At 48.3% G+C, this 10,882-nt stretch overlaps 1 protein-coding gene across 2 annotated transcripts in view; it reads right to left on the reverse strand.

The window, feature by feature from the left end:
- The window catches only part of LOC119382186 (elongation of very long chain fatty acids protein AAEL008004), a 194,159-nt gene extending 185,356 nt beyond the window's left edge, over positions 1–8,803 (reverse strand). Inside the window, exon 1 of one of the 2 annotated variants that reach the window (XM_049412735.1) lies at positions 7,958–8,803. In XM_049412735.1, coding sequence (XP_049268692.1) covers positions 7,958–8,800 — 843 coding nt within the window. In that variant the 5' untranslated portion in view covers positions 8,801–8,803. Of the gene's footprint in view, positions 1–7,748 lie in introns of those variants that run through there. The other variant, XM_037649906.2, reaches the window with a different exon arrangement.
- Between the last annotated feature and the right edge of the window lie 2,079 nt (positions 8,804–10,882).

Genomic DNA, 10,882 nt, shown 5'->3' on the forward strand with positions numbered 1-10,882 from the left:
CAGTTTCATTGGTCTGAATTCTGGGCCTGCCACTCCGCCCTTGGTCATGCACATTTGCGTTGTCATTTGTGAAGTCCCAACACCATTTTCTGAACTTTCCTTCACTCATCACTTCATGCCCATAAGGCAAAACTCCGCATAAGTTTGAGAAGCTGATGATCCTTTTGCAAGCAAAAATCGAATTACAGCTCACACTTCGAAACAGCAACTATTTTCGCAGACATTGTCGTTTGCATTCCCCGACAAGCAGACGACGACCGATCCACAACAGTAACTTCAGTACCTTCGCGAAGAAAGAACAGATGGCTCTGCACAAAAAAGGCTTCATTCTGACGTGTAAAGATTTAAATATTACAAGCGGCCCTTACTTTTTGAGTAGCCATCGTAGCACAGGCAACTGTAGCATACTGAGCGCGCGCTCGCGCCAAAGAGAAGTCCTTTTGTGTCGGCAAAATTACGTATCAAAATTGGAAAAGCGTGCGCAAGCGAGAAATAGTAAGAGAGAGAGGGAAATGAAAAAATATAGAAAGAAAAACAGAAATAAAGAGGAATAAAGAGGAAGAAACAAAGAAAAAACTGGAAAAAAGAATAAGAAACAAAAAGAGGAAGAATGGAAGAGAAAACCGAAGACAAACGAAGAAGGCTCCATTTCTGATCAAATTAATACGGCAGTACGTTCCACTCGTGAAATCCCATATTAATGTGATTGCAGTATTTATTTGATATATTACCTAATATTTCCTTTTTATTAATCTTTTATGATTAAATATTGTGCAATATAACTTAAATTTAAGCTACGATTTCTTGGCCAATCCCCAAGAGTGGGTATGTGCCATAGTGCTGACGGCCAAACAAACAAACAAAAGCCTGAAGCAAGTGCCCAGCTCCGCACTTGCTTCAGGCTTGGCACCACAAGTGCGATGCTGCCTTATTTTTTTTTCTACGTGTTTCTCACTTTATGCTTTGCAGATGCACACTCTTCCTTTAAAGGCCCTAAAATGAATTCGCCGTGGTGAGATAAAGCTGTTCCATTAGCGCGGTTTCTTTACAAACAAATAGGTAAAGATATCTGCGCTCTCCAGCGGACATTTAAGTCGATAATTGCCTCTCACGACCATGAATAAGTCCGCGTTGTCTGTCTGCTGTTTTCGCACGATACTATCGGACTCTATGAGCTTCCGCCACGTGGCGGGGTAGTCTTTTCAACATTGTATGCCTTCTCAGATCAATGCTGAAAGCAAATGTCAACGCTCTTCGCTGTTCCAAGCGGTCCGCAGGCGTTTCCCACTTCTTATTTCTCACATAATCACAGAGGGTCGCGTCGACATAGAAGAATCTAGCCTTATATCAACGCACGCCACTCGGAACCTCCAAGGACTTCTCGTGAAATGCCAGCATGTTGGAAATGGAAGTTACATATTTAGTCAAGCATTTCCGTTGCGGCAGATGTTCGCCGCAATCCCGCATGAACGACTGAAAATAATACAATGAACATGCTTGTTGCTTTATTTCAACCAGATGAAGCAGTCGGACAACCGAAATAGCCTGTGGACCAGCACCCTGGCTCAGGTTATTAACGTATGCTGTCAGTACTGTATAAGATAGCACACGCTATACGCACACACGTTAAGTGCGCTTATCTTCTTTAGTTTGTTACTGCGTTTATGCTGACACTTTTGTACCAATCGTGAATTTTCAAGATGTGCGATGGCCGTACGCTGTTACGTTTTTTTTAAATGCGAAGTATTTCTTAGCGAACCTCAGGCACTTTGGGCGTTTCTATCTATCTATCTATCTATCTATCTATCTATCTATCTATCTATCTATCTATCTATCTATCTATCTATCTATCTATCTATCTATCTATCTATCTATCTATCTATCTATCTATCTATCTATCTATCTATCTATCTATCTATCTATCTATCCAGCCGCCTACGTCTGGACGCTCTCCCGGTCGTCTCCATAGGGCGTAATATAACAAAATTTGCATAGCATAGGATGAGTGTATGACGAACACGATTCACTGGTGATTACATGAATATCGCAAAACACCTGTCGCGTACGCCATGAAACCCTTTCCCTCAGTCACGTGTGGCTCATAACCGCATACCAGAGTTCACGTTATGCGGGTATGTGCCATTGGTAATAACAGAGTCTCAATCAACGCAGTAACCGCGAACATATAGACTGACACAAAAGGAAAGTGATAATAAAAATTGGCCGAGTATCTGCGTGCGTCGCTGCAAATGTCGTCTAAAGACGATAGAAGAGGCGCTGCGTGAGATATGGACGCCATCTGGCAATACGTCGGGAAACATGAGTGCTGTGTTGCGGGCTGGTAGTCCCGGCGCAGCAGCAGGCGAAGACCGGCGGTGACCAACGCGACCGGCGGGGACGCCAGCCAGCTCGAACACGCGGTTTGGCGGGAAGCGCCGAAGCAGAAGGAACGTCCGCACTCAACGAGTGCTCTCCACACACTCTTTTATTAGATGCGAAGTATCTTAAGGTCGAGCTCAATCCGGTGGTGGTGTGCGGCGTGACCACCCTTACTGCGCATGCGCATACCCTCTCTACGCACCTCCTCTCCACTCCCCCTCACCATTCCCCCTGTCATCTACCCTCTCCCCTTTCCCATCTCCACTCATCCTCTCCCCTCCCCATCTCAACTTTCCCTCTCCCCCCTCTCCACTTACCCTCTCCCTTCCCCCTTTCCATTCTTCCTCTGAAACGCGGGCTAGACATGCCGAAATTCTCTCCTGCACAACGCCGCGCTGAGCTCGAGCGCATGCGCGTCCCCTCCCCTTCTCTCTCCTCTCCTACGCTGCCCCCTCTCGCCCGCCTGTCGACTGCGTTCCCCGCTCGCCCTGTGAGAATTAACGGCCAGGCTAGATGGAAGATACGATGCGCGTAGCGTCCCTCTGCGCGTTCCACGACGCGAGGTCGGTAGCATGCCCAACGAACGCCAACGGAACGCGATCGTGCAAGTGCCCCGGCTTCGCATCGCCTCATATATGGAGATGGCGGGAGATAGTGTAATTTTTTTACACGTCGCCTGAGTAAAACAGGAATGCCAGAGCGGCACCCCATGGCATTCATACAGTGCAATACGGAACCGAAACCGAAACACAACAATGAGCTCGTGCAGAGGGCATAGAGGAAGACAAGTTTCAGCGCAGCTTAAGAAACTAGGGTCTCTAGAATTACGTATCTATGTATTTTCTATTAAAGGAACACAGCACCTAATACGTATACCTAGTGATGTTGCGCCTCAGGTATGCGTAATGTTTGCTTTTTGATCAACAATGTACACAAGTATGAACCTAGTCATCCGTTCAAGGTGGCTGGCCCTTGGGCAAGTGGTTCAACTTTGGCCGGGTGGCTTAATCGAGGGACGTGCCGACAAACAGAAAGACAAACAGACAGACAGAAAGACAGACCACAATTTAGGCGTTTAAGTTCCCCAAGAAAGACTACCGCCTTTATTAATAATCATTGGGGTTTTACGTCCCAAAACCATGATATGATTATGAGAGACGGCATAGTGAAGGGCTCCGGAAATTTCGACCATCTGGTGTTCTTAAACGTGCACTGACATCGCACAGCACACGGGCTCTAGCATTTCGCCTCCATCGAAATATAACCGCCGCGGCCAGAATCGAACCCGCGACCTTCGGGTCAGGAGCCGAGCACTGTAAACACTACACCACAGCGGCCAACGCAAGGAAAGTTAAGGAGCTGAAGACAGAGCACCTCTGGAAGACGCTGGGCTATCATCCACTCGTCCACATGGTCTGCAACGTCGACCACGTGGATTACGCAAAACCTGGGGTCAATACTTCCTACAATAATCATAGCAGGGAACAGGGCAGATACAGGAGACAAGAGAGACTGACAGGACTTGGCGCTTCCTACAATAACACTACCGAGAGGAGGATGTCCCTCATGATTAGCAGTGACTTAATTCATTTATCAAATGCCAACAACGACTGGTTCTTAGGCGGCATGAAAGACGGCTTGGATGAGGACAGGGCATCTCAAGACCTCCGCGCCACGTCCAGGACAGAAGGCATCATAGATGATTTCTTCGTAAAAGCCATCCGCGGTTTCCACCAGATCTACTATACCTCGCACTGCACGTAGACCGTTCGTAGCCGCGATCACGAACGGATTCAATAACAGTCCTGTCCAGCTGCTGGTGCTCACTGATCACGATGATGATGACCTTATTCAAGAACTGCCAAGAACCCCTTCCACACATGTACACGGGTTCGTGAAACGTGCGTGCGTTCTCCTTCATAACGGATAAGTACAAGCATAACAACTGTAACGCAACTCAACAAATGCAACAGTGACTGTAACGTACGTGCTGTGCGCGTGCCACTCGGCTGCGTATATATCTAATGAGACTTTCCTGAAAAACTTAGTAGCGAGTAGCGCCTGTCCTGTGCATCTGTATTCCTTCATTGTCCTATTCAAATTCGCGCTGTCCAGTATTGAAGAATATGAGCATTACACATCAGCTTACTGCGCGTGGTGTTGGTAACACCTACGTTTCTGTTGGCATCATTAAGCAACTGTAAAAAACTGGTTACATAATACATGTGCGACTCTTCAAAATATGTGTGTGCGTATAACATTTCCACATTTCTCTAGCGTCATTCCGTAAAGTTTCGCTCAATGTGAAAAATTGCGCCACAGTCACCTTCCTGCGCAAGCTTCGCATAACATCGATTCCCACGATGCGTGGGATCTGCCGAATTTTTTACAGCGAAAGCTGTTATGAGATCATTTCACCGGCCGTTTTTGGCGCCGTAGTTGTCCGCCGCCGCCGCCGCCGCCGCCGCCGGTGTCCGTAACCAGTATCGCTCGAAATAAGAAAAAAAACGAAATAAGAAAAAAATGCCAGGAAGGAACGAGGTTCGAACCTGGGCCCTCTGCGTGGGAGCCCAGTATTCAACCTCTGAGCCATTCCGGTGCTTGGAACTGCTATGCAAAAAGGTCCTATACAGACTTCATGTCGGGAAGGAACCACATTAGCATATGCAATATAGCGTGGTAGAAAGTAAAATAAACACCAAGCGTCGCGCAACGCGTCGCACAACGCGAATTCTGTAACCAGGCGTCACACAATGCTAATTGCGCAATGAGTAGGTTGTTGAATGCTTCCAACCCATTACAAAGGACTCTGCCATAATTCTTCATCGTCGTCAGGCACAGCATCAACAAAGTGCGCATAATGCCTTACATGCGTTTGGCAGGTACCACGGCTCTTCGTAGAATGACGAAAAATTGCCCAGTGCCTGCTGCCCTCCTTCTCAAACATTACAATGATTTATAGCGTAGTGGGTTCCTCGCAAGTGCACTTGTAGTGGTTGCCAAGGAAGCCCACAAGCGCATGATCCATATCCTCGGGGTCTCAGATAAATTACAGTGATTTAGAGCGTAGTGGGTTTCTCGCAAGTGCACTTGTATTGGTTGCCAAGGAAGCCCATTAGCGGATGTTCCATTTCCTCGGGGTCTCAGTAAAATTACAATGATTTAGAGCGCAGTGGGTTCCTCGCAAGTGCATTTGTATTGGTTGCCAAAGGATCCCATAAGCGCATGATGCATTTACTTGGGGTCTCAGTAAAGTACTTCACCCCACCCCGTCTCTCTCCCACGGCAACGTATGTTATACAGCATGACGGGAGAGGGAAATAGCAACCGGGCGCCACCCAATGCAAATTACTTAACTGGTGGGCCGTTTAAAGCTTCCAACCCATTACAAAGGGCTGAGCCATAATTCTTCATCATCATCAGTCGTCGCGTCAACAAAGTGCACATAATGCCTTACAGACGTGCGGCTGGTGCCTCGCTTCTCCGCAGAATGACGAATAACGGCTTAGTAGATGCTTCCCAACTTCACAAAAATTGTGATTTATGGCGTAGTGGGTATCTTTCTAGTGTACCTGTATTGTAGCCCCAAGAGAGCTGACAACGGGCTCTAGAAACGCCGCTCTTCCAGCTTTCGCTGTGACTGTGCTGCGGTTTCAGCGCAGGCCTGGCGTTTTTTCCTCAGACATATCTCGCAGCGCCAACAGGCATCATCGTGGAGTCACAGAGCAGAATAAATGAAGTCAGCAGAATTTCCGCTCACGACTTCTGCCGGTAATAAACTGCAATAAGATGTGGCCTTATTAAGGACATTTCAAAAGGACTCCCCTTGAAAGACCTTGTTAACCGTGAAAATATGGTCCATTCAGCAGGTATGTAATGTTGAAGACACAAGTAAGACGAAGCCGCAATCCTAATTTGGTTATTAAAGATCGAACAAGTCGATTTTTGCGGCGTTGTACCTTCGCACTACATATTGTGCATACCATCATAGAGGCCTGATCCTGTGGCATTCGATCAGCCATAGCCAATTCATTTTGAGCCACAGATCAAAAAAAAAACATTCAGGAGCCCTTGCCCTATCAGGAAATAGTGACAAGCGAAGCTTGGCGTGTCGGTGCCTCATGTACCGCTCTTCTTTCTTTCTTTCTTTCTTTCTTTCTTTCTTTATTTATTTATTTATTTATTTATTTATTTATTTACTTACTTATTTATTTTCTTTCGTTTTTTCTATTTCTTTCTTTCTTTCGCATTGCGCAATGCTCCCTCCCAACTTTTTCCTTCCTCCATGCCGGGAATCGGACCGTCCTCCACGTGCTTAGCAGTGCAACACCTCATTTGCTACAGGCAACAACGACGGTCACGCGTTCATACACAGGCCTGATGAATGAAATATGGCAGCGTCAAATAACAACTCACCTCGATAACCATGATAAAACATTAGATTGCCGTATCAGAAACGGTTGATCGCCGACAAGCCTACGATCATGAGAGCAGGAATTAATGGAAAGTGGCGCATACAAACACGCGTGTTACCGGTGAACCTTTGAGGGCTGCATTTCATTGCACTCGCGGGCGCCAGGTTTTTGCAGTCACATCTACAACGCCAGCGACACTTGTGAGACAACACAAGCTTCACTTTAAAAATAAAACGAGACAAAACAAACACGAATTGGCAACAAACCAAAACTGCTTTATAGTTTAGCTGACCAGCACATTTTGTGTGAGAGTTAGAGCACACAGAACACACCAACTACAGGTTCGTCCCTCGATTCTCGCACGACCATGCGCGCTCAGGTGAATACCGCGAGCATGAACTACCGTTTTGTAACACCTTTCGCGCGACTCAGTGAGATCACCAGCGAACAACAGGCTTTGCGTGTAAAAGACGTATACATCCTATCGAAGCAGCGCTGACGAGTCGGAGAACGTGGCTCAAAAATCCCATCGCTGTTCTCATCAAGACTGAAGTTCTCGACGCCATAAGGAAGAGGTCAAGCGATATTATCGCCCGAGCTCCAAAAACAAAGACGCAGTTTGTACTCAATATCACTGTTGCCCATTGTCTAGTGTGTTCCTGTTCCTCACTCTTCTCCTGCAAGAGACAAAACGAAAAAGGTCTCAACTCAGTTTCGATGGAAAGAGTAATGTTAAGTCAAGTTGCATATACACCTTACTTGTCTTCTTTGTTACTACTCTCGACGTAAAAAGTAGCAGTGTGTGTTTTTCGGGAACACGAGTAATTCGAGTGCATTGAATAATTCCAACATAGACGATGGAGTGGCGCTCATGTATCTACAACTAAAATCTTTGTTTACAAGCCGGATTTGCGATGGATACACAACAACCCTTGCATAACCTTCTCCATATCACAGATATCACATCACGTTTTCTATCTCGAGTGACGTTACCGACGTGAGGTCGAGTTTAAAGGCTAAAGGGGAAAAAAAGACCTAACCATTCTGTGCTGCTCAACTTCCTCCGCTGTTTGGATCGGTACGCATGGATTGTAGCTTAGCGACCACGATACACAGTCCCCGTACGTATCACAGAATCGCCTAAGCCAACGCTTTCACTGAACCTTGCTCTTGCCGCGATCACTCTCCTCGGTTTTTCTGCCGGGACTGTTCCTGTCCCGGTAGGCCTTGAAATAGAAGCGCATGAACATCGTGAAGAAGAAGACTGCCTCGCACAGCATGACGTAGATGTGCGGCCTCGGGTAACCGCAGCTGTAGAACATCGGGACCAGCATGTGAACAAAAATGATGCAGAACTGGACGAGCTGCACTTGGGTAAGGTAGCGCTTCCACCAGAGGTGCTTCTGCACGGCGGGTCCCAGCAGGGAAAGGAAGTAGTAGGTGTACATGATGACGTGGACAAAGCAGTTCAGTATGAGGGTAAGTGCCGCCTGGCCGTCCGGACCGTAGCCGAGGCCGTAGGAGCCGTTGAACACCACGATGATGTGGTGAGCTACGTGCAAGAAAGAAACGTGCGAGTCCTTCTTCCTCAGGACAAAGAACACCGTGTCCATGAAGTCGGCGATCCTCACCAGCAAGTACCACCAGCACAGGTTGAGAAGGCTCATGGTGACCTCGTCGCGTGTCTCGTAGTTGATACCCTGGCAGAATAGGCTGTAGCCGCCGCCCATGTAGGTCTTCGTGAGAAAAACTGTCGTAAAATAGGCGTTCAGAATCACCATGCAGGCATTGTAGATGTTGACGATTGGCTTTATACCGTCGTAGGGCTTGCGGTCCTTCATAAAGCGGGGACCTCCAATTTTTACGACGTACACGTAGACCATGAACAGCGAGACGAGGAACGCGCTGTTTCCGGCCAGGATCCAGTCGGCGGTGCGCGGATCCCGGTCTAGGATGAGCTCATCCGCCAAGGCGGACATGAAAGATGAAGTCGACGAGGAACCCATGCTCGCTGCCAAATTATGTCAACTCACTTTACAAATCACCTTTGCACTACGCCCGCACTATGTGGTACTACTGTAGGACGCAGTCGATGGGTGGTTTACTTAGCACCACTTTGCGCTGCGGCAAGGCAACGTATTAATTCTCAGACGCTGGTGCGCATACCTTTAACGACTTGGTAACCACGTGGAGAGGAGGGCCGATAAATCGAGGAGGTAAACGGGCATTCTCTCTTGTAAAGGTCGACAGGCTTCCGTAGCGAGATTTTTCGCGTGATCTTCGGTTATCGCTCTGCCTCTCCTCTCCCAGTACGCCCGCTTCGCCGGGGCCCTTGTGCTTCTTGCCCCCCCCCCCCCGTCTGGTCTATTCCTTCTCACATCCCAACAGCTTCCGTCCCTGTTATTCGCACGCTGTCATCGCTCTGACGTGGGAGCGGGGCACGAATAAAGAGTACGATCAGGTGATAAATTGCAAAGGACAGAAATAAATATTGAGATGCAAGACGCGAGATATCTTGTGTATCGAACGAGGTTGCGTTAGCTTAGGGCGTAGTACCTACTACAGCGACTCCAGACGTCGTCCTTGCAGCCGCACTTGTCCTTTCAAGGTGTGTTTTTCCTGCGTCCGCCAACACTGCTCCGTGATTAACAGCGATTCTGATTCGTTAGTTTGTTGCACATTTTAGATCTGATACCATAAAAAGCAAACGTGCTCCCCCGTGGTTCCTGCATCACAGAATTATCTAAAATGCGAACACCTCCAAAAGGAGACTCGTGCAAATATATGGTTTCTCAGCTGAAAGCGCGCCCTTTTTCGGCTTTCATTTTCTGTTAACTGCCTCACGTAAACAGAAACTATTAGCTTTAGACCGTTTCACAAACAGACCACCAGGAGGCCTTCTAAATCAATGCCTAATACTAGCAGTTCAACAATTTAGCCATTAAGAAACATGTTTTGTCTGTTTTTTTTTTCTTCATATCGCTACATTCTCTTTTAGTGAAATAGATAGGGTGTTCCCGCTTTAGATAAACAGATTTTTTATTAAAAAATGCTGTGACGGTGAGGCACATGTCGTCTTCACACGCGAACTGTACGTAGAGGTCAGTCAGTCAGTCAAGAACTTTATTCATCGGTCCTGAGGAGTTTAGGCCGCCGGGGGATCCAGGGGGGACACCCTAGCAGCCGCTACCGTAGGCGACGCCCGAGTCGGGGCGGGAACGTGATGGCGTTCCGCCAGTTCTTGGGCCCTCTGGACTGCCTTGAGTTGTTGGTGGAGCTCGGAGCTCCTGAGTGCCTCTTCCCAGTCGGACTCACTGGTGAGAGGTCCCTGAGGTAACGCGGGACATTGCCATAGCATGTGCGAGAGTGAACAATAGAGTTCTCTGCAATCTGGGCATTGGGGAGTGATTTCTGTGTTATAATGGCTCAGTCGGCCCCGTGATAGGTACGATCTTGTTTGTAGCATTCGAAAGGCTACCGCTTGCGCACGTTCGAGGTTTGTGTGTGGTAATGGGTATTGGCATCTGTTGTTGCGGTAGTGAGAGGTGATTTCGTGGAAGGTTAGTAAGGGGTCGTTAAACTGTATGTCTGGGCCCAGCTCTTCGGTGGCTGATTGATCGTCGCGGCGGGTGAACTCTCGCGCTCGGTCATGAGCCGTTTCGTTGAGGTTGGGTTGTTGGGAATGGACGTCTTTGCCCATGTGGGCAGGGAACCAAGAGAGGCAGTGCGAACCCGTGTGCTTTCGTGTTTGTAAGATGTGGGCTGCTTCACGCGCGATGTTGCCGGTTTCGTAAGCCCGAATGGCGGCGCGAGAGTCAGTGAAGACGCTAGTGTGCGAGGGGTCGGTCATCGCTAAAGCTATGGCGACCTGCTCGGCTATGGCGCTCGTTGCTAGCCTAACCGAAGCGGCTGAGCGTAGGACTCCATCGCCATCTACTACTGCGAGTGCAAAGGTGGAGGAGTTGCCGTATTGCGCCGCATCGACGAATACGGTAGAGCCGCGATTCGCGGCGGTACGGTCGAGGATAGCGCGAGCGCGGGCCAGGCGTCTGCCTTTATTGTGGTGTGGGTGGACGTTTCGCGGGAAT

Source organism: Rhipicephalus sanguineus, chromosome 2 (genome assembly GCF_013339695.2).
Source record: "Rhipicephalus sanguineus isolate Rsan-2018 chromosome 2, BIME_Rsan_1.4, whole genome shotgun sequence".
Lineage (NCBI taxonomy): Eukaryota > Metazoa > Arthropoda > Arachnida > Ixodida > Ixodidae > Rhipicephalus > Rhipicephalus sanguineus.